Raw genomic sequence first — 22,638 nt, forward strand, 5'->3', positions numbered from 1 at the left:
ATTCACACCCTCCGCGTCGGTCGATCATAGTGCTTCTGCCCTTAGGTCGGACCAACCAATGTTATATGGACCTATCACGGAGCAAGCCAAGCTGGTCGAAATAACTGGCTAAAAAGTTAACATTTTAAAAGAGCAACCGCCGAGTTTCTTGCTGGCTCTTCTCGATAGGAACAGCATTTCAAACCAGTGGTAAATTATTTTGACGATTCAAAAGCACTTGTAAAAGTTTATTTGAATAAAAATATATTCTATTCTATTGAGGGAAAAGTGTAAAGGCTGAGATCTAAGCGCACTTTGACTTTGCTCAGACTTAGAACGAGACAGCGTTATACCGCTGGCATAAATCTGTCTCGTTTTAACTGAAACTTAAGTCTTTACAAACTCAAAGTGCTCTCTATAGATTTCAACCTAGCGTAAACGTACCCGCAGTGCAACAGTGGTATATTCAGACAGGCGGGAGACATCAACGGTGAGTTTGCGAAGTAATTTAAGCAGCATGGAAGGTTGCATGGCCGCAGTCAGAGCTACGAGGAAGTCCGATACGGCTTCACGTTGGCCTTTCGTCAGCATACGATTTTTGGACAATCTAATAAAGAAATTATACTCGTTATTTTAAACCAAGGTAAAACAAACTATTAAAGTGCGTGTCTTATTATACTTTATTTTTAAAATAGTATGACACAGAGTTAGACAGAAAGATGGACTGCATGGAACTATAAGAGATCCTTGTTTTACTACGGAAGCCTAAAACATTAAACAATTGAAATGTAGTAGAGAGTGATGACATAACTCACATATGTAACAGAACATTAGAAATCTACATTGATGAATTGACGGCCTTATACCAAGCAATTTAAACAGGTTGATGTCTTTTATATTTTCCCCTCTTTCAATTACTTAAAGTTTATTAATTTTAGACAATTTTCTCACCTATAAACAGTATGTAGTGTAGCATCCAACAGGCTAGCATAATTCTCTGCCTCATTGTAGAAGTTGGCGTGCTTGATAAGAAGTGGTAAGATTGAGTTGCCTATGTACCGGTTCATCGATAGAGCCATATCTGATTCACAGCCATCGTTCTGTATAAACAAAATAACAAAGATGCTATACTTTACTTTAAATTGACAGCATATTATAATATGATAAAATAAATTTAAAAAAGTTTTTAATATATTTTTTTAATTTTCTGATTAAATGATGATGATAAAAATGACAAAATTAGTTACCCTATCCAACATTGTGGCCGCTCTAAGATCTGGTAAGAAAGCTTCCTCGAGAAGTCTGTAGAATAGCTCTTGCGTCTCGATACCGTAGACACGTTCCAAGAATAATCCAACACTTTGCTTGTGTCCAGGGATTAGGCCAGATGGCATATCTAAAAAAAAAATTAGATAAGTACACTGAATTACAATTTACAAGTGGTTAAATCCATACTACCTAATATTATAAATGCGAAAGTGTGTCTTTCTGTCTGTCTGTGTGTCTATCTGTCTGGCATCCTCTAGTTTTGACGCAAACATTTTTAATTTGGCCCCAACGCATTTCTGCTCAACTTTTCTGATATGAGCCGCTAAGGAGTGGGATGCCCTTCTTGCGTCCGTGTTTCCTGCCAAGTATAACTTGAATACCTTCAAAGCAAGAGTGAATAGGCATCTTCTAGGCAAGCGCACACCAACCTAGATCTCATCGCATCGTTTCTCAGGCATAGTTGTCAATGAAGAAAGATCTTAGTTTGGCTAATATAATATAAATTGTCGCTATACTGGTAAAAGATTGTGGATTAACTGTAGTTACCAGATTTGGGCCTCTCTTCGCCAGCTGCCGGGTTATTTAAAGTGAATCGTAGACTGAGAACGCCTTGTAGATCTTCAAGTGGAACCAGTGATCGAAGAATGGCTCTTGCTCGTAGAGATTCGTTTTTTCCCTATATAAACGATAAAACAGATATTTTTACTTATCAAACAATATGAAGGTTAAGATCTACAAAGCGCAATTTGACTTTGCTCAAACTTAAGACGCTGTTAAAATGTTACAGCGTCACTGGCATAAAATTTTGTTTCGACTGAAACTTAAGCCTGAGCTAAGACAAAGTGCGTTTTATTGATCTCAGCCGTATTATTGCTGTTGAATACTAAAAATGCTTAGCTATAGAAAAATACCTCGTAGGAAAATTAGTGAAAAAGACGCTTAATAAATTAGTAGCCTTAAGTTTTGTTAAGATCCAAAACTTTATTAAACACTAGCTTATGCCCGCGACGTCATTCGTGTGTACTACACAAATTTCTACCCCATATTTTACCCTTTGGGGGTTGAATTTTCAAAAATCTTTTCTTAGCGGATGTCTGCATTATAATTAGCTATCTGCATGCCGAATTTAATTCAGATCCGTCCCGTAGTTTGAACTGTGCGTTGATAGATTACTCATTCAGTCGGTCACCTTTTCTAATAGGTACGCTTATGAGAAATCAATGATTTTGACATTGACTTTGACTTCCTTACCAGAGCAATAACAGCAGCGTCAGGTGCACACCGGCCTAACAAGTCAACCAGAGTGCAGTAAAAGTTGAGTATTGCGGCACCCGTATCAATATAGTCTTCGTCATCATCTGACTGGGGAAGTGGGTGGCTGAACTGTAACAAAAAAAAAACCTGTCAATTGTGAGTCGGACTTGCACACGAAGGGTTCCGTAACATCGTACAAAATATTTTAACATTTTTATGTGTAATATTGCAAGTTAATGACAACAGTGTCATCTATATGTGATTTAGTAAATAAATTTTTCGTGAATACATTTTAATTTTTTTTTTGTGTTGCAACCACGAATTCGTGGTTTTCGGATTTTTTATTTATTTGTGCTATAAGACCTGCCTAACTGCCTTTCAATATTCTAGGTCAACGGGTAGTGCCCTATAGGTTTTCTTGACAGACACCACAGACGGACAGACAACAAAGTGATCCTATAGCGGTTCCGTTTTTCCTTTTGAGGTACGGAACCCTAAAAAATATTATAAGTAAACTTACATTTATATCGCCGTCCTCGTCCCTCAGCTTACGTCTATCAGCGATCCTCTCGCTCATCTTATTAGCATCTACAATAGCCTTCAGCAACCCTTCACCTTCACCGCGCAGCGCTGGACCCAAGCACTCCGGTCTCCTAATCAGGAGACGGATTACTAGATTGGCGTTTTCTTCCACACTTTCACCGTTTACCTAGAAACAGACCAGAAGTAAGAAGTTGAATCTAGATTACTTCTAAAGAAAGACAGCTTTTCATTTTTATTTTTTACTAGATGATTCCCGTGACTTTGTCCGCGTGGATTTAGGTTTTTAAAAATACCGTGGGAACTCTTTGATTTTCTGGGATGAAAAGTTGCCTATGTTCTTCCACGGGATGTAAGCTAACTCTGTAGGTACCTACATAATTTCATTAAAATCAGTTAAACTGTTGGGCCGTGAAAAGATAGCAGACAGACAGACACACTTTCACACACAAAATCTATAAAAGTAAAAAGAAAAAATTTTAGTAGGTACTATTTAAAAAAAAAACTAGTAGTCTTCACAATGTATTATGTTTTTGAGGTACCTTGCAAATGAGAAAACTGTGATGAAGAAGAAAAGAAGAAGAAGTGAGGAAAAATAAAAAATACGCACCCACACACAAAATCGTAGGAAGTCAAGATATCGCTCGCCTTCCACTGGATCCCAGCCAAGGTCGGGATAGCCCTTCTCAATAAGCTCAGAGTTACTTTGCAGACCACAACGTGATAGGTATACTGCAATCTTTTCTAGATAATGCTCTCTGAAAATGTAAGAAATCACAAAATTTTAAACGTCCGTGCCTACAACTATTTTTTGAAATTTATAGACTAACGCTTGGCTGCAATCAGACCTGCTGGCAAGTGATGATGCAGCCTAAGATGGAACGCGCTTGCCTAGAAGATGCCTGTTCGCTCTTGATTTAAAGGTACTCCCATTAAAAGTGGAGGGCATAGTTGATGTCGGAAGGGCGTTCCATATGTTAGCAGTTCGAATTAGAAACGAGGAGGCAAATCGCTTCGTACGAGTCCGTGAAATGACTGTATACGGATGCAGCCCTTGGCTGTACTAAAGCAGGAAAGGTGAAGGAGGAACCAGGTCAAAAAGTTCATGAGATCTAGTCGTACCTTTATTTTGCTTGATATTGATGACAATCATGCTTAAAAAAGCAATGATGAGGTCTGGTTCCCATGAACATACTTAAGGGTTGAATTTTCAAAAATCCTTTCGTAGCGGTTGTCTTCTACTAATAGCTATACTTATCAGGAAGTAATCAGAAAAACTAACCTCAAAGCTAAAGCCAGTTCAGTGTTTTCCATCAAACTGGAATAAGCGACGTCCAAAGGAGTAGACCCCCTCAAAGACGGCCTTGACAGTAAAATGTTAGAGTTCTCCAGCAAGAAGTCGAAGTGGTCAAACATGGCCTTCTGATTCTGTCTGCCTGTGCGACAGAAGTAGCAGAGGAAGCGGCAACACGCTACCACCATCTCGTGGGAGGTGTCCTGTAAAGAACGTACAGATTTCAGTAATTTTTTAATTTCTATTCAGGTACAAGTTAGCCCTTGACTGCAATCTCACCTGGTGGTAAGTGATGATGCAGTCTAAGATGGAAACGGGTTTACGGGTTTTTTTTTAATTAAACCCTTTGATTTCTACACGGCATCGTACCGGAACGCTAAATTGCTTGGTGCCACGGCTTTGAAATTAGGGTGGTAAGTAGCTACAGCCGAAGCCTTCCTCCAGACCAGAGGAGATATATAGAATTTATAAAATTTCAAACTCTGCCGGGAATCGAACCCGGAACGTCCCACTAATAAGACCACACCATATTGTAGTGTCATTTTACCTTTTCCTTATCCTCGGGCGTGGGCTGCGCAGCGGTGGGCGCGTCAGACTGCGCCTGCGCACGTCTTCCCAACGTGTTCATCATAACTGCCATTACATTTTCATGTACGCGCAGAACTCTACACAGAAAAACTTGCTAGTAAATCTTTGACAACGTTTGATAATACGATAGGATTTTGTGCACATCTGAAGTTAAAGTTACAGCTAATATCGGCTTAACGTAATAAAAAGTTCAAGGGGAATTATTGAAATCCAGAACATGCGAGTATAGAAACGAGATTAGTTTGAGGCAACAGTCTCTTCGGAGACGTGGGTTCGTATCCCACCGCTGCCACCATGTAGTAAAACAAGGCAGGTTAACTCATAACTAATTTATTTTACCAATGACCTACCTTCAAGTATAACATAATTATTAATACACTAAACAATAAACATAATTATAAATAATTACACAACAGATCTTACCTAATCAAATCAGGATGCTGGAAGAAAGTATGGTTGTTGACAAGTTTCCTGCAATGCAAAAAACATAATTTATTTCAATAATACCTATTCGTTAAAGCTAATCGTTGAACCCAGATATAAACCATTCCAACGAGCCAAAGAGCAGTTTTTTTAAATGTTAGTAAAAAGAAGAATATCTCACCATAGTCTCTTCCTCATGAGTTCCTCTTCTTCTTGGCTCATCTGTACGGGCAGTAAAGCTCTGATTTGGCTCAGGCCAACCCACATTTCAGCTACATCTTGTTTGGTCTTCGCGTTGATGACGTATGTCTTTTCGAGAGCTCGAATCAGTTCACCCACTGCATCATATTGGCGCACGAGCAGACTTGAATAAAAATAAAGGTTATAAAAAAAACTGTCAGTCTTGTAAAATAAATATAATATACGGATGTTTAAGGTCAACAAACGTTGCGTAGTTGGGCGCCGCGGGGTCAATGCCGCATCGTAGGCGGGGCATTGACCCCGAGTTTACCACGCTATACATTGCGGGTTTGAAAAATAATAAATCACTAAAACTACAAGCTTTTTGATAGCGTTCTAATTGTTATAGTTCTAAGTATTATAGTTTGTAAGATGTCCAAAATATCAGTGTTGTTCTTCTTTAATTTTATTTTACGATTTCTTTCTTATAAATGTTATGGACGATATCTTATGTACAAAATCACGTCAACCCAGATCTTATAAATTGCCAAAAACCATTAGATAGTTCTTGTTTTAAACTATTGATTTCAAGCTTATTTCGTGGTTAAAGGACATTTTATATTGTAGATAACGGGTACATACCACGAATAATTTGGTGTTTTTAACTCCCGATCTTTCGACTCAGTTGCATGAGTCGTGGTCACCAACCAAATTAATCATGGTATGCACCCGCTATCTACAATATCAATTAATGTCCTCGTTTTAATTGAGTGCCTAACTCTGCAAAGATTTAAATAAAATAAGTGGCCAATTAAAATAATCATGGCTCAGTTACATAGAAGCTTACCTGAACATCTCTCTAACTAGTTTCGGAGTTTCGATCTGCGACTCCTCAGCCCAAGTCACGATGGTTTGGATCAGCACCTTTCGGAACTTTTCCTCTGGCGATTTCTTCACTGGTTCTTCAATGGCCTAAAATGTATTCAGTTTATCTTACAACTTATATGACTTATGTATGAGAAATTACGCACACCCTAAGCCCTTTTTCACCTCCTCAACCTGATTGCCTGGTAAAGATTGCTTGAAAGCGATAAATTAAAGGTAATTGCTATTATAATATTATAATAATTGATAAATTAAAGGCTATTTTATGTTAATTTTGTGTTTCTTTTGTACAATGGTGTACCACAAAGAATACTTCATTCATTCATTTATCATCATCATGATCATCATCATCATTGTCAAGCGATAGACATAGGTCTCCTGTAGGGACTTCCACACGCCACGCTGCGCTTTCCGGTGCAAGGTCACCATTCTAGCACCTTGAACCCCAACATCGGTTTTTCGAAATATGTGCCCTACCCATTGCCACTTCAGCTTCAAAACTTACCCAAAGCTCTAAAACCTCTAAAATTTCACCGTTCATTTTAATATTTACCTTCGCTTCCTCTTCTAGCTCCTTGACTGTGTTTATAATATTGTAAAGTTTTCCAAAAGCACCAGTTTTTGTTTCTGGCTCTGAAGACTCCTAAAAATCACACAAAACAATATTAAAATGTTAAACATTGTTTTTCTTACTAGCCAGCAGACAGACAGACAGAGCTACACTTTTGACTCTATAATCATTAGCATTTAGAATCATCATCATGATTATCAATCACCAACCCACTACTGAGCACGGGTCTTCTTTCAGAGTGAGAAGGATTCAGGCCATAATCTGCCATGTTGGCCCAGTGCGAATTGGCAGACTTCACACACCTTTGAGAACATTATGGAGAACTGTCATGCATGCGGGTTTCTTCACGATGTTTCCCTTCACCGTTAAAGCAAGTGGTATTAAATTGCTTAAGAAGCAAATAACTCCGAAAAGTTAGAGGTGCGTACCCGGAATCGAACATCCGACCTCCGGAATGGGAGGTGGACGTGTTAACCTATTATTGCTCCTTTATATTATAATATTAGTATCTATAGATTTCTCTTTAATATGAGCCAAAAGCTTACATCTCCGTCAGGTTCTTGCAAAGCATTTAGCGAGACATGAATCATCAGGCTCTCGTGGAACTCGTTCATGCGTGTGATCAGGTCCTCGCCGCACGGGCAGTTCTCCGGGTCATCATCTTCCAGATGTTTGAAACCTGGATAGAAGAGACGACTGACTAAAGGTTTCTATAGAATATGATTGATTTTCAACATTGATTCTGTTGAAAATAAAAAATTACTACAGTATCACCACTTTTGTAAGCTACGTCGATGTACCTGCGCAGAAACCTTATTTTTTAATGGCGTGAAAATATTTCAGCCAATCATAGCGCGCGTCCGTTCGCTATTGATTGTTGCCTAGACGCCATACGCGCGTATTATGAGCGAGATAGCACGAGTCTCTATTGTTCTTGTGTTTAAATCTTAATGTCATGCAATAAGGTCTATATTTCATTGATATAAATTCGGTTTTAGTTGACGTTAGGTTGCGCTTTTCTGGGCAAATGAATTTTGTCAATGCGACTTATAAAATTGGTAGACTGACTGTTGCCGAATAAAGTTCCCTTAGCTGAATTCAGTAAATTAAGTTTTTTATTAATACTGACGGCTGGCATCTTTAAAATCGCTCAGTGAGCTATGGAGCAAGTTATGTTAAGATATTTTCTGATAGATAGTATCCGCAAAGTATCCTACTGGATGGATAAGAGGAGCTCTATGCGACTCTTTTGATGTTGTCTCGTCTTAACTATGTGCACCATCTATTTCCCCTTTAGATTCCCTGAGCTATCTAGGATTATAATCATCATAATCATCGTTACATTCAGTATTCATGATACGTACTCAGTATGGCGTTCATTTGCTCTCGTGGTGGACAACGGAATTCTTTAGTTTTCTTGGCGGCGACAGCACTGGGCAGATCAGATTGCTTGATTTCTGTATAACGTCTGCAAACAAAAAGAAAATCTCTCCAAATAAATCTAAAATGGCAGGTCTAAATTATTGTTACCCCTTTCATAATGCTCCCTGAAGAAAAGGATGGCAATAGATTTAGCTGCATGTCGTTGAGATGCAGCTAAATCTACTGCCATCATAAATCATGCAGCCTGCAGAGACGGACACCCGCTGGCGGAGTAACTTAAGTGTTGTCGGTCCCTTGTGCTCCGTCATCAGAGGTCGGATGGAACTTCGTGAGGTTTTTAGTCGGTAGAAGTCCGACATAACCACTGTGCTCTCCCGTAGCTGATCGTATCCATGACGTATTTTCCTCACGAAAAAAAAAGGTAGCACATCTGCCGTGTCTGTATGAAGAGACACCACACTAACCTCAGCTGATCAGACGATCAGGCGATAATGAACTCCACTCGGTGTCGCAGCTGCATATCGTTGAGATGCTGCAGCAGGTAGCACATCTGCAACTTCGCGCCCTCCGCCATCTTCATGTGCAGCAAACCTTTCCTGTGCTCATTGGATTTTCCTCACGAAGAAAAAGGTAGCACAACTGCCGTGTCTGTACGAAGAGACACCACACTAACCTCAGCTGATCAGACTGCAGGTCGCCGACAAAGTCGTGCGCGAAGGCGATAATGAACTCCACTCGGTGACGCAGCTGCATATCGTTGAGATGCTGCAGCAGGTAGCACATCTGCAACTTCGCGCCCTCCGCCATCTTCATGTGCAGCAAACCTTTCCTGTGCTCATCTTTACCCTCTAAAAGTATTATTATCATTATCCAAAGTAAAGTCCCTTTCGAAAGCCTTAGAATCCTTATGTGTCTAACCTACCCGCATCAAGCTTTTTTTTCCCAATGTTTCTAATACCGCTAAGGTCTGGAACATCCTTCAAGCATCCGTGTTTCCTACCAAGGATAAACTACCTTCAAGGCAAGAGTGAATAGGTATTTCCTAGGCCAGCGCGCTCTCATCTATACCTCGCCATTGCTTTTTTAAGCATAATTATCGTCAATCGCAAGCCTGTAAAGACACAGTCTTGGTTTTACAGCAGCAACATTAAACTAAAAAGCTGAAAACACCTTTGTACCTTTCCCTATTGCCAAAAGCTCTGGTATTGTAATACACCCATTTTTTACTAAATCAGAAATGTGTTTCAAGGTTATATATCGGCAGATACATATTCACGCAAAAAAAAACCAATAAATAGAAACATGTAAAGAATTTTAGACACGATTTCTTCAACGAAAACATCCGAAAAGTGCCTCAAATTACATAGATTTTTTAGTTTAAACTGTGAACGAATTCATTCCTTTCTTACATGGATCTAAATGGATGGAAAATATATCAAAATGGATTTTTGATTAAGCTTAAAATACCTTTATCAAAAGTAGGGTCCCAAGTCTCAGGGTTGATCATGATAAGCAGTTTTTCCACGTCTTCATCTCTCATCATACCCACTAACAGCAGACGGTCTACGAGTTTGATTAATGGCCTGAAAGAGAAATTACAGTTGATACTTATGCTTTTAGGGCTTTAAAAATCGCAAACAAAGAAATTGGCTTCGGAATCCAATGCAGAAACCTTAATAAACTGATGCCCTATATTAATGCTTTACTTAAGACAATACTTAAGACCATTGCGCCGATTCTAGGGATCCAAAACAATACTACCATTCGCCTTATGATTTAATGATTTAGTATTTTTCAAACCCGCAATGGACCTGAAACATTGCGTAGGTTGATGCCACGGGGTCAATGCCACATCGTAGGCGGGGCATTGCTCCCGTAGCATCTCTACGCACCGTGCGTTGACCTCTAGCGTTAGTCAGGTATCTTATTTGTAATAAATTGCGATCTTTTAAAAAATACAGGGGTTTTTGTATTGTTTTCGGGGTTTTTTTTTAAATTTTATTTTATTTATTTGGATTAACAAACAGTAGCACGCAGAGATTACAAATAATATAGTAAAATAATGAAATAAAACTTACGTGCTACTATGTTAACCACAGATGACTAATAAGTACTTAAATTAAATTAAGGGTAAATTAAATTAATTAAAAAAAAAAGAATATTAGCCATTTTTTAATCATGACTAATATTCCCCTATCCCCTCCAACTAAGCGTAAAGCTTGTGTTAGGAGTGGGTACGACAATAGTGTAACGGCTGGGGTTTGAGCCGTCGACCTTTCGGAATTCAGTCCACTCCTACAACCGTTAAGCTATTGAGGCTACTTGAAATTGTGGTATCTTATAAGATAAGTAATCATCAGTACTATTATCTGTTTTCGTTTTTGCTAGTGTCCTAATTAAACCCTGTATAATACTCACAGAAACAAGTTCTCGTTGCTCCCTCCAACAGGATCCCGGTTATGCACCTGGTTAGTTTCCACGGCTTCAGCCAGCGCTTGCATGACGAACTCTCGCACCACTTCTAGTGGGAAGTACGGGGAGTAGAGATTGCTGATTTCCGTTATGCTTTCCCTGTGGATTGATATAATATTGTTCAATTGAAATTATGAAAACTACGTTATCAACTGATTGGCGACGCACAGGCGATAGGTAAAACACCATTTTGGATATACACGGTGAACTATTTTTAAGTGAATCTCTTTCACCACTTGTTTCCATCCATCCATCCATCAGCCTGTATGCGTCTACAGCTGGACATCTAAGGCCTTTCCAAGAGCGCGCCACCAAACACGGTTCTCCGCCTTCCTCATCCACCCGCTCCCCGCCACCTTCTACCACCACTTGTTTGTTTGGGAAAAATAGACGCCTTTTTCATTTGGTTAAAAAAAGTCATGGTAACTACAAACTCGAATCTGTGAGAAACATTAGTAGTGGCGGAGCGCCACGTGATAACAGCGCTGTTCTGAGACAGAGCAACGCGGCGAAGTACTAGTTACTACCTACTGGTTTGCGAATTTTTCCAAACAATAATTTCTGGGTTAATTTTAATTTTATTTTAAGACTAGGATCGATATAAGTGGTCGAAATGAATAGGTGATTCACTTAAAGTTGAATCATTTTTAACTAAACACATTTTTTTGACGTCTGTGCTACCAGATTTTATGAAAAACTAGAGGATGCCCGCGACTTCGTCCGCGTGGATTTAGATTTTTATAGATCCCGTGGGAACTCTTTGATTTTCCGGGATAAAAAGTAGCCTATGCCCGTCCCCGGGATATAAGCTAACCCTGTACCAAATTTTGTCAGAATCGGTTAAACTGTTGGGCCGTGAAAAGGTAGCAGACAGACACACTTTCGCATTTATAATATTAAGTATGGATAAACAGTGCGGGGGGGCAAAAAGAGATTCGACCGCAGCCCCGGCTCTAAAACCACTAAAATTTCACCGTGTATAAATCTGTCAATCTCTTTCTTATGTGTTTTACTCATTTTCAATGAAAAAAAATCAATAAAAATTACTCAATTTCTCTATTCTGTACGTGTACTCACGCTATGTCAGTCATCTTCATCTGCGGGCGCACGCTCTCAGTCTGCAGCGAGCGGAGGCTGTGCCTCATTTCCGGTTCCTCGTAAAGCGACTTCAGTTCCGGCCCCAGCGGTATCACGAACTCATTTTTACACGCCTCCCTGCATAGGAGATAAACTTTAGTTAAAGTATTTTAGACCAAGCGCGAAAAAAATCTAAAAATGTATAGCCCTAGCAATAAGCAATCAAAAAATGTTAAATTCAGTTTATAAAATTATATGTACGAGTATAAGGGTTTCACTTTTTTATCTATTCTACAAATATTCAAAATGCACGAAGCTATATAGCCGCCATTGTGAATTCTGCCTGTGACGTCACACGAATTGTAGCTGTAATGCATTCCTTCCTTAAACAGTTAACACCCTCTGAGATTTTTGTCCTTGCAATGGGGCAATGTAAGGTCTACATCTCCTAAGGATGCTCCGGTGTTGGGGCGAAAAGTGCGTCGAGTGGTTTTGGAATCTGGGTGGTGGGGGTGTGTACCTATTGCTTGCTTGGTGACTGACTTTTCCTGCATGTTTAGCAGTGGGAGTTAGTACATAGCATACAGATTTGTCTGGTTTAGTGGATAGCAAATTAAGCTTTTGGTTCCTTGTATTTGTGTCTCTGTCATTTGTATGGGATTACGTAACAGAGAGAGTCCTATATTAAATTCTTTCCGTGGATAGAGTATAGTGAGCTCACTTACATAGTAGTGGCATGTGACTCCAGATGCAAAGCTATGAGCAAATCGTAGAATCCCTGTCGGAGTGGACCGGACATGTACTGGGACTGGATGGCGTAGAGCAGCTGCTTTTGATCCACGTGCTGACAAAGAGCATGCGCAGCTCTGGAAAAACAAGTTTTTTTTAAAATTCAGATACAAGTTTAGATGAAAGTGGGCTAACCTGGAAGAGGTACGACACTTTTTATTAAACCCATACGCCTTTGGTTTCTAGACGACATCGGCATCGTACCGGAACGCTAAATCACTTGGCAGCACGGCTTTTGCCGGTAGGGTGGTAACTAGCCACGGCCGAAACCTCCCACCAGACCAGACAGGAATTTAGAAATTATAAAATTCCAAACCCCTGCCGGGAATCGAACCCGGGCCTCGCACTAATAAGACCACAGCACTAACCACTGCGCCGGGGAGGTCAGAATCATTAAAGAAAAAATTGGTTGTCTGTAAAGTCGGTTTACTGACGATAGTTGAACGTGACAACAAAGGCCGATTGTGCTTCTTTGTCGCTCGTTCCGCGCTCTCGCTTGCACTTCAAGCCTTACATGGAACGCCTCAGAGCGAGGTAACGCCGCATGAGTTATGTTTTTTCGTGCGTGCAGCCGGCTCTATCGAATTATAAGACGTTGTCACGTCAAAAACTTCTTTAACTTTCTTCCTTATTGTTATAAAATACTATTGTTTACCTGTAATTGCTCTGGTAGCATAACGCCGCATACAGCGTGAGTGTATGGGAGTGGAAACTAAGCAGCTTATCCATTTCTATCAGTTCAAGGATATCAATGCAACGGTCTTCCTCTGCGCAAAAGATACACAATTTTACTGAAACTATGCACAAGGCATTGTCAAAGTCAAAGTCAAAAGAAAGAAAGAAAGAAAATGCATTTATTTGTTGTTGGTGTCACAGATAAAAACAAAAGCAAAATCATTTATTCAAAGTAGGTACAATTGTACTCCTTTTGATGGTCGAAATTGTTAAATTTGTACCTACGATAATTTATTACATAACTTAAAACACAAGCTACGAGAGTTTCAAACGCGCCCAAGTCTGAGAAGAACCACAACAAACTCAGCCAGATATTCTTTTTTTTTTGTATTTTGCCAAGGTCTGTACCTGTAGGTATGTAGTCGAAATTCCAGACAAAAACAAAGTGATTTACCTCTCCGTTTTAGAATTGAACCGCTAGGATATGGAATGCTTCTTACATCAGTTTTACCCTCCAATTTTAATATGGGTGTCAAGAGTGAATAGGCATCTTATAGGCAAGCGCGCAAAATCTCAGGCTGCATACTCACTAACTAGCAGATCTGGATCGCAAACTCGTCAATATTATCGCCACAGGCCTATATCCAGCAATGAACTATGCGATTGGATAGATTTAAGGTTGCCTGGTAGAGATTGCTCCAAGCAATAAGGCCGCCTTTGCACACAATTGTTTTTTCTGTTTTTTCTTCTTTCTGTGTTACTTTACATGTGTTTTTATGTGCAATAAAGTGTTCTATCTTTCTATCTATCAAGCCTCGATTTGACTTCCTCTTAGTAGTAGGGGGGCGGGGCTTCCAACGCCTCGCTTTCCGGTGCCATTCCAACACCTTGGAGTAGTGATTGTACAGAACTGTAATTACCAGGTATGTGAAGAGCCAGCATGGAGACAGCATCTTCACACAGCATGGACCAACCTCGGATGTCTGACAACTTCAAGGCGTGAACTTGCAGTGATTGATTTGGGACCTTCAATAAAGTAAGCAATATATAACGCAACAATTGTAATTAAAAATTTATAACACCCACAACAATTGAAGGTTACAGTAGTTAACTAGAAAAGAGCTGATAACTTTCAAATGGCTGAACTGATTTTCTTGGATTATAGCTAAGAACACTCTCGGATCAAGCCACCTTTCAATCAAAAAAAACTAAGTCAAAGTCGGTTCATTAGTTTAGGAGCTACGATGCCACAGATAGATACACAGATACACACGTCAAACTTATAACACCCCTCTTTTTGGGTCGGGGGTTAAAAAATCTAAAAACTGGTAAAATGCGAGTCGGACTCACACACGAAGAGTTCCGTACCATCATACGAGAAATAACACTTTTTTAATTTCATGGCTATTTTGTTTTTATTATTAATTGTTCTTAGATAGCGGCAAATAGATACATTCTGTGGAAATTTCAACTCTACCTAATTACGGTTCACGAGATACAGTCCGCTGACACACGGATGGATAGACAGCGGAGGCGTAGTACAGGTTCCCGGTGGCGCCATTCGGGTACGGAATCCCAAAAGGTAAACTTACCCTAGCCCACTGGTGGGGTTTCAGACACTGGACCTTCAGCCTAGGCGGGAACTGTGGGTTGACGTGCTTATCACTAGTTGGCAGCACTGCCGCACTCAGCGGAAGACTTGTAGAAGATCTCCCGAGCTCAATCTGAAGGATTTCCTTCGATGTTGCCTCTACGAATATTGCCGGGAACAGTTTGGTATCTGGTTCCATCTAGAACAAAGTTTGTTGGGCTAAGTTGCTAATGGGGTACTTTACCCTTTTTCGAAAAGTGTCTTAGTTTAGTCCGAAAGTGATAAACTACTAAAAATTCACAAAAATTTTATTCGATCAATAAGTGCATGCATTTCTATACCTTTTTCAAATTTCCCCGCGAAAACGCTAGCCGCCATTTTGTTTACATTCATGAGCTTTTATGACGTCACAAGGATTTGTGAACAACGGCATTTTCTTACAACTACAATATATGTGACGTCACAGTCGGAATTCATCATGGCGGCTACAGTATTTAGTGCGTTACGAATATTTGTATAACAGATGTGTGTGTAAGTGCGTACGTGCGTACGTGCGCGTGTGTTTGTGCCTGTGCGTACGGATATATTATGCGTTTGTGTGTAATATAATATAATACATAATGTATACCTTAAACTTAATGCTAGTATCTTTCCCCTCGCACGTAAAGGCGACAGTCCCAGTGGACGTATCAACGGAGCATCCTATAAACATGCCCTGCGACGCGCCTTTGCCCGTCGCTTCGGCCATCACTTCGTTGTACAGTTCGTCCGCGCGGACCATGTAGCACGATTGTCGATTTACACTGAAAATAAAAAAAAGATAAGATAGATAGAATAGAAAACTTTATATTGCACAGAAAACAAATAAAAAAAAAAACAAAAAAATATAAACTAAAAACAACTGTACGCAAAGGCGGCCTTAATGCTTAAAGCAATCTCCACCAGGCAACCACGAAGGTGACTGCATCATCAGTCATCACTTGCCAGCAAGAGTGTAAATGTGTGTCGTCACCCAACTGGTGTTGGGTCTTGACCAGGGAAAATTACCTTTCGACAACGCGATCGTAATCATCAGTAATGATGACGGACGACTTGGTGACTTTGTTCTGGTTGAAGTCCTTGGAGTGCAAATGGTATTGTGTCGTTACCCAGCCGATGTAAACATGCGTTGGGTCTTGACCGGGGAAAATTCTGTTGGAAAGCAAATACCCATTATGGTACCTATTAACTAGCAATAGGGTTCTGTACCTAACGGGTGCCAACAGGGCTCTATTAGCCTCCGCTGTCTGTCAGCGGGCTGTATCTAATGAATCGTAATAGGTAGAGAGTTGAAAATTCGACATTAGTGTAGGTTATGTCTATTGCGCTATAACAATAAATAATAAAAATTTCGGTTTGTTACCCGCGTTCCTCGCGTGGTCTCTACTACCACGGGTATGCTGGGAAAATTGGTGCCCAGATAGTTTGTATCCTGGAGACGGGCATAGGATACCTATTTGTAACTTATGCTTCTACTTTGCAGTCGAGTTTCACAACTCGACACGACGACGGCGCGAGCGGCGAGTCTATTGACTCGACTGCTTGACAATTGAAACAATCGAAAAATATGGTTTTATGAAAGAGCGAGAGAATCCCTGACTCGATTGAATATCTCGATTGCTATAATTCTCGATAGTTGAAACATCGGAATCGGCCATCGCCAAGCTATACTGTGACGAAGACAAACCTGACACCATAGAAGTATTAGTTGATGAGTTTCAAGCAATCCGCGTCGAATATTTCACTGCCGACCGTCTCAAAGGGCGTACCAGCTGTCATTTGCTTGCGCTCTTGTGGTGAAGCTAAACCAGCCAATCTAACCAGCAAGACTAGCACGAAAGTTCTATTTATCACACTGTAGTGTTGTAACTTCGACTGTGCTATAATAATGAAGAAAAAGAAGAAGAAGACAAACCTGACACCATAGAAGTACTCGTTGATGAGCTTCAAGCAATCCGCATCGAATATTTCGTTGCCGACCGTCTCAGTGGCGGCCGCGGATAACGTACCAGCTGTCATTTGCTTGCGCTCTTGTGGTGGGGTTGCTACTGCTAAGTTGTTCTGAAAGATTTGGTAATTTTAGCTTCACAGATCTTTGTGGTTACGTTGCTTCATCAGTACAATCGAAGTAATGCGTTTTCCCAACAACGCTTTCAATATTGACGCCACAAATAAAAAAAACTTTCATAATTGGATATATCTATATCTATATATAGTTATCAGAGTTCAATTAAATTTTACAAAAACAAGTGTAAATTAAAAATTTATAACACCCCCGACAAGTGAAGGTTACAGTAACTAGAAAAGACCGAAAAGACCTGATAACTTTCAAACGGCTGAACTGATTTTTTTGGACTATTCCGCGCCTACGATCCAAAGTATCTGAGTTTTCCAAAACATCATTTTTAAATAAATAATTATGTATCAAGGCAACGTCCATCTTGACAGCTTGATATTTAGTTATAATACGTCCATGTTGATATTTGTCAATTGACATAATATTATGAACCTAACGGGTATGTAACCTTCTTTTCTACAAGAAAACTAAAAAAGAGCTGATAACTTTTAAGCGGCTGAACCAATTTTTTTGGATTATAGCTAAGAACACTCTCGATCAAGCCACCTTTCAAACAAAAAAAAGTAAATTAAAATCGGTTCATTCGTTTAGGCGCTACGATGCCACAGACAGATACACAGATACACAGATACACAGATACACAGATACACACGTCAAACTTATGACACCCCTCTTTTTGGGTCGGTGGTTAAAAAATTATTTGATCATCATAAATTTTAAAAATCCGGCTGATTTATATCACTTTTAAGTGGAAAACAAACAGCTAGGTATATATAAAAAAGTTCGGGAACACTTCCATGAAAAAATAGATATTAACTTTAAACAAAAAGTTAAAGCTAATTTAGATACATAATAGACATAACAATACAGTTGTTAATTTTCCACATCAAATTACATCAACGTTAGTAAAAAACAGAGGAAAAATTATACCATACTTTAAGGTTAAAATTTAGAATCACGAAGAAACAATAAAGTACGTCGCTTACAAAAAGACAGAACGGGCCGAAGAAATTTTACCAAATTAGTATATTCTTAAAAGAAATGGCAAGTTATCAGAAGATCAAAGCGACGACATTGAGACGAACTTACATTCAAACCAGATTGACTTCCGTACAAATTCGGCCTACTTGGCCTACCCTGCACATGCCTTTGTACTGCCTTAGGAGAAACATAGGTCAAACAAAATAATATTAAAATTTAAAACCAATAAGTAACACGCATTGCAAATAATAAACCAACTAATAACCAAAAAGTGCAATAAACTGTTTGAATAGAGAATCGGGAAGGAACGTATTAGAAAATTATATGGTATGGACGGAACTATTAACTACTTGGGATACATTGTATAGGCTTACCATTTCACTGAGACGGCTCGTGAGGGAAGGCATGAGAATGACAGTTTACGTAAAAATCAAGGGCAATTCCTTGATTGTACGTACTGTAGGAGTAGGTATACATAACTTTCTTCCTTAACGCTCCGTTAGTGCGATTCAGATATGCGTGCTCTACTTTGACTTCCGATTAAGTTACCCGTGCTGCCATCTAGTGCGAATGTCATGAGTAATCACGCTTGGGTTCGTGTATAGAGTGATTGTTGATTGATTTCTTCGTATGAGTTAGAAGCGCCCTGGTTTTGCAACTATGGCAACCGTCACAAGCACACGTCACATACCTAGCCGTTTCATAGCCTACCTACTTTTGACCAGTTCAGGTGAAGCCTCGAGCTTTTGTTACAGGTTTCAAAACATCTGTCGTGATCTGTGCTATAGGTCCCACAAGCCATCTCAGTTAAGTGGTAAACCATTTAGAAAGGGTCCAAACCAAAATCAAAATTCTACTTTAAATAAAAATCCATGAACAATGGATATGCATTCAAAAAGGATTCAAACTTGGGCTCAAAGAAAATTTAACTTTACTACTACAGGATATGGTCGCTATTTACCTGAGATACTCTTATTTGAGGGTTAGGTCTCCTCATAGCTCCTCGGTCTGGTGACACTTCGGTATCACTGAATGGGTCTGGTGTTTTGGATTTACGGGTCTTGCCCCTTTCGCCGCTTTCACCGCGTTTGCTTCTGAAGAACCTAATAAAATAAATAATAGCTTTAAAAATTTCATAATATTGCTATTCATTTCACGTATTTTATTGACCTTAGATCAAGAAAACTGATGGGCTAGCACAGGTGTTTTTGTTTACTTTTTTTATTTTTTTTTATTTTTTGGTAAGTGATGATGCAGTCTAACATAGAAGCGGGCTAACTTGTAAGGGATATGGCAGTTACATTAAACCCATACCTACAACTGATCGGTTTCTACACGGCATCGTACCTGAACGCTAAATTGCTACCAAGAGCACGGCTTTGCCGGTAAGGTGGTAACTAGCCACGGCCGAAGCCCCCCACCAGACCAGACTAGAGGAGATAAGACTAGAGGAGCAAATTATAAAATTACAAATTTCCTCTACCGGGAATCGAACCCGGGACCTCCAACTGATAAGACACTCACCACTGCGCCGCTAAAAAAGAATTAAAATTGTGACTGCCTAACCGTAAGTTTTCGTTCCAAATCTTCATCATCATCATTTGAGCAAATAAAAAAATGATTTGAATGATGATTTGAATGATTTGATCTGTTTCAACACCTGCAGACTGTATCTATTAACTTCTGCAGGTATCTAAAAAGTGATAGTTTATTTACTTGGACGGATTTTATGAGAGACTTACTTGAAAGGAGACCTTCCCCTCTTTTCTGCCTTTTTGTCTTCCGGAGACAGGCTGGCTCCGAGCTCATATTTTGCCATTTCAGCTTCACTCGTAGAGCGATGCATACCGTTTACAGGACCTGGAAAACGTTCGTACGCGTGGATTTAGGTTTTTGAAATCCCGTGGAAACTCAGATTTTCCGAGTAAAAAGTAGTCTATGTCACTCTTGAGATCTTAAACTACACCCATGCAAAAATCACAATGATCCGTTGATCTGTTACGACGTGATTGAAGGACAAACCAAGAAACAAAACTTTCGCATTTATAATATACCCATATTTGTGTCACCCACAGTTATAATAAAACACAATAAACTATGTAGTAGACTCAGGCAAATTAATAAACCACCTAAGATAAGCATTGGAAGCTAAGTTTAAGCAAAGCCTTTTTAACTTGCTTGGGTTAGTGATCAGCTAGTCACAGCAGTAACTGCAACGCTGCGTCGTACCGGAACGCTAAAATGCTTTGAGTAGTGAGAAAAGGTTAGGATAAAATAAGCAAAAATCTGGAATAAGGCACTTGTCCCACCGCCGACAAGGAAACGACTAGCTATCGTATTTTCTAGCTCAAGAAACGTATAATTGATGGAATTCCGTGTCAAATAGCAGAGTGAATTAAAGTGAAGGAACTCTCGGTTTGATTTAGAATCGACGATATGTCAAATATTAGGCTATGGTGACGTGAGGTCAAAAAGAAAAGAGAAAGAGAAGAGAAGAGAGAAGAGAAAAAGAAAAATAGGGCTACTTTAGGGCTACCTACGTCAAATGTTACTAACATTTGACGCCTGCCAGTGACGTCGAAGCCTCGACGTTTTGTTAGAAGTTCTCTAACTATCGTGAACTTGTGTTAATAGAGACCGCAGCAACCATTAAAAAAACTCACTCAGCAACGCTCTCTTGGCGATCAAAAACTGCGCCAGTGAGTTTGCACACGAATTAAATGCCCTTCAAACTCGCACACTCGTTCATAGTCCAGCGATAAAACTATATCTCACACTCGCTTCTAGTTGCTCGCCAACTCGTTTCTGGTTTTTAGCTCAGCTCGTTTTTGCTAATCGTCGGCGGTCGGACAGGTGCCTTATATAAGAAAAAAAGTAGTGATTCTCTAAAAAGCATTGCTAAAAATAGGTATCGGGGTAAACCTGGTTGTAAGTTATAACTCTGAATGGTAACCCCACGAGTCATGGACCCTTTTCTGGGAGGTTTCGAAGGTTGTCTTTTGACTTTGGAACTCGGCATCTCTTCTTGGTTTTCATCGTAGTGCAGACCTTAAGGAGTAAAGGGTATAAAAGGGTAAAGAGGTGCAAGGTTGCTAGCATTCATAATACGGGGGCTTCACAACAAAAACTAAAGGTTTTCTTATTCGATGTACATACATTATTTACAATGGGTAAAGTTACAACAATCAAAGATAATATTATACAATCAGGGTAGGTAGGAATAGAAAACTTAAAATATCAATACAAGTATGTACAGAATATTTTGTAATTTTTGGGTATTTTCAAACATAGCCCATGCTATGAAGTACTGTAACTAAATACTATAATTTTTTTTAAATGAGAACTATTTTGAGAGAACTACAAATTAAAGACTTTGTCATAGAGCTGAAGCTCTATGACAAAGGTTGCCTGGTAGAGATTGCTCCAAGCAATAAGGCCGCCTTTGCACACAATTGTTTCTTCTGTTTTCTTCTTTCTGTGTTTTTGTGTTTTTGTGTGCAATAAAGTGTTCTATCTATCTATCTATCTATCTCTATGACTTCATTAATATAAAAAAAATGTTTTTTCTTGAATTTTTTTTATTTCATAATTTTGAGTGGCCCCACTGTAATAAAATATACTATGCCTACTGCCTAGTTAAAAATCTACTGTTTACTAAGCTATTACATTAATCGCGAGCAATTTGCTCATATTTATTGAGGAGTAACTGAACTCCATCTCCGAAGATGTTCATCAGATCTTTACGAAATTTATATGGGTCCACCTGGAAATACCCTTTTTAACAAAAAAAATATCCAAATCGGTCCAGGCATCTTTGAGTAATCGGGAAACATACATAAAAAAGATTCCCACGAATTGAACCTCCTTTTTGAAGTCGGTTAAAAATGATGCGCGACATTGCGCCTAATTATTGTGTTGTACACAAGGATCTTTAAATTAAACTAAATTGACCGTTTTTAACCCCCGACCCAAAAAGAGGGGTGTTATAAGTTTGACATGTGTATCTGTGTGTCTGTGTATCTGTGTGTCTGTGTATCTGTCTGTGGCATCGTAGCTAGTAAACGAATGAACCGATTTTAATTTAGTTTTTTTTTGAAAGGTGGCTTGATCGAGAGTGTTTTTAGCTGTAATCGAAGGAAATAGGTTCAACCGTTTGGAAGTTATCAGCACTTTTCTAGTTTTCTTACAGGGGTTTTTGGGTCGGGGGTTTTTTTAATTTAGAGTTATTAAATGCTGTCCTTTTCAGCATGTAGGTAACATATTTTGACGCCCGATGCACCATGAAGGCATGTTTTATTGCAAGTTTCCTAAATGTCGTAACAGTGCTTAGGGTGTAGAAACCTACCTTTGATATCGTTCATAGTGAACCCGCTCCTCATGATCTGGTCGATGTGAGCTGGCATCTGCGCTTCCACAGCCTCCTTCATCAGAATCTGTTGTCGCTCCTTTATCTCCACCCAGCGGCGGGCTTTCTCTTGCTCACTGTTGACACAAAGGTTACATGCACAAGAAATATGGGAGGCAAATTATATAATGATACGAGTAGTTCAAGGAACCAACAGCTTAATCCA

General features: G+C 39.4%; 1 protein-coding gene across 41 annotated transcripts in view; it reads right to left on the reverse strand.

The window, feature by feature from the left end:
- LOC123878005 (ryanodine receptor) overlaps window positions 1–22,638 on the reverse strand; it is a 141,244-nt gene that overhangs the window by 71,841 nt on the left and 46,765 nt on the right. For 31 of the 41 annotated variants that reach the window (XM_045924982.1, XM_045924988.1, XM_045924983.1 and 28 more), the window contains 31 exons: window positions 22,413–22,549; window positions 20,990–21,115; window positions 19,810–19,927; window positions 19,029–19,170; window positions 18,176–18,244; window positions 16,925–17,070; window positions 16,018–16,161; window positions 15,599–15,773; window positions 14,972–15,169; window positions 14,300–14,405; window positions 13,360–13,471; window positions 12,641–12,781; window positions 11,916–12,053; window positions 10,785–10,937; window positions 9,834–9,949; window positions 9,040–9,214; window positions 8,348–8,451; window positions 7,529–7,662; window positions 6,966–7,055; window positions 6,375–6,499; window positions 5,529–5,711; window positions 5,348–5,395; window positions 4,884–5,001; window positions 4,325–4,539; window positions 3,653–3,800; window positions 3,023–3,211; window positions 2,500–2,631; window positions 1,795–1,924; window positions 1,227–1,375; window positions 931–1,079; window positions 424–586 (listed from right to left, as the gene is read on the reverse strand). In XM_045924982.1, the coding sequence (XP_045780938.1) occupies window positions 424–586; window positions 931–1,079; window positions 1,227–1,375; window positions 1,795–1,924; window positions 2,500–2,631; window positions 3,023–3,211; window positions 3,653–3,800; window positions 4,325–4,539; window positions 4,884–5,001; window positions 5,348–5,395; window positions 5,529–5,711; window positions 6,375–6,499; window positions 6,966–7,055; window positions 7,529–7,662; window positions 8,348–8,451; window positions 9,040–9,214; window positions 9,834–9,949; window positions 10,785–10,937; window positions 11,916–12,053; window positions 12,641–12,781; window positions 13,360–13,471; window positions 14,300–14,405; window positions 14,972–15,169; window positions 15,599–15,773; window positions 16,018–16,161; window positions 16,925–17,070; window positions 18,176–18,244; window positions 19,029–19,170; window positions 19,810–19,927; window positions 20,990–21,115; window positions 22,413–22,549 (4,273 nt within the window). The remainder of the gene's footprint in view (window positions 1–423; window positions 587–930; window positions 1,080–1,226; window positions 1,376–1,794; window positions 1,925–2,499; window positions 2,632–3,022; window positions 3,212–3,652; window positions 3,801–4,324; window positions 4,540–4,883; window positions 5,002–5,347; window positions 5,396–5,528; window positions 5,712–6,374; window positions 6,500–6,965; window positions 7,056–7,528; window positions 7,663–8,347; window positions 8,452–9,039; window positions 9,215–9,833; window positions 9,950–10,784; window positions 10,938–11,915; window positions 12,054–12,640; window positions 12,782–13,359; window positions 13,472–14,299; window positions 14,406–14,971; window positions 15,170–15,598; window positions 15,774–16,017; window positions 16,162–16,924; window positions 17,071–18,175; window positions 18,245–19,028; window positions 19,171–19,809; window positions 19,928–20,989; window positions 21,116–22,412; window positions 22,550–22,638) is intronic. The other 10 variants (XM_045925006.1, XM_045925008.1, XM_045925024.1 and 7 more) reach the window with 3 other exon arrangements.

Source organism: Maniola jurtina, chromosome 25, assembly GCF_905333055.1.
Source record: "Maniola jurtina chromosome 25, ilManJurt1.1, whole genome shotgun sequence".
Lineage (NCBI taxonomy): Eukaryota > Metazoa > Arthropoda > Insecta > Lepidoptera > Nymphalidae > Maniola > Maniola jurtina.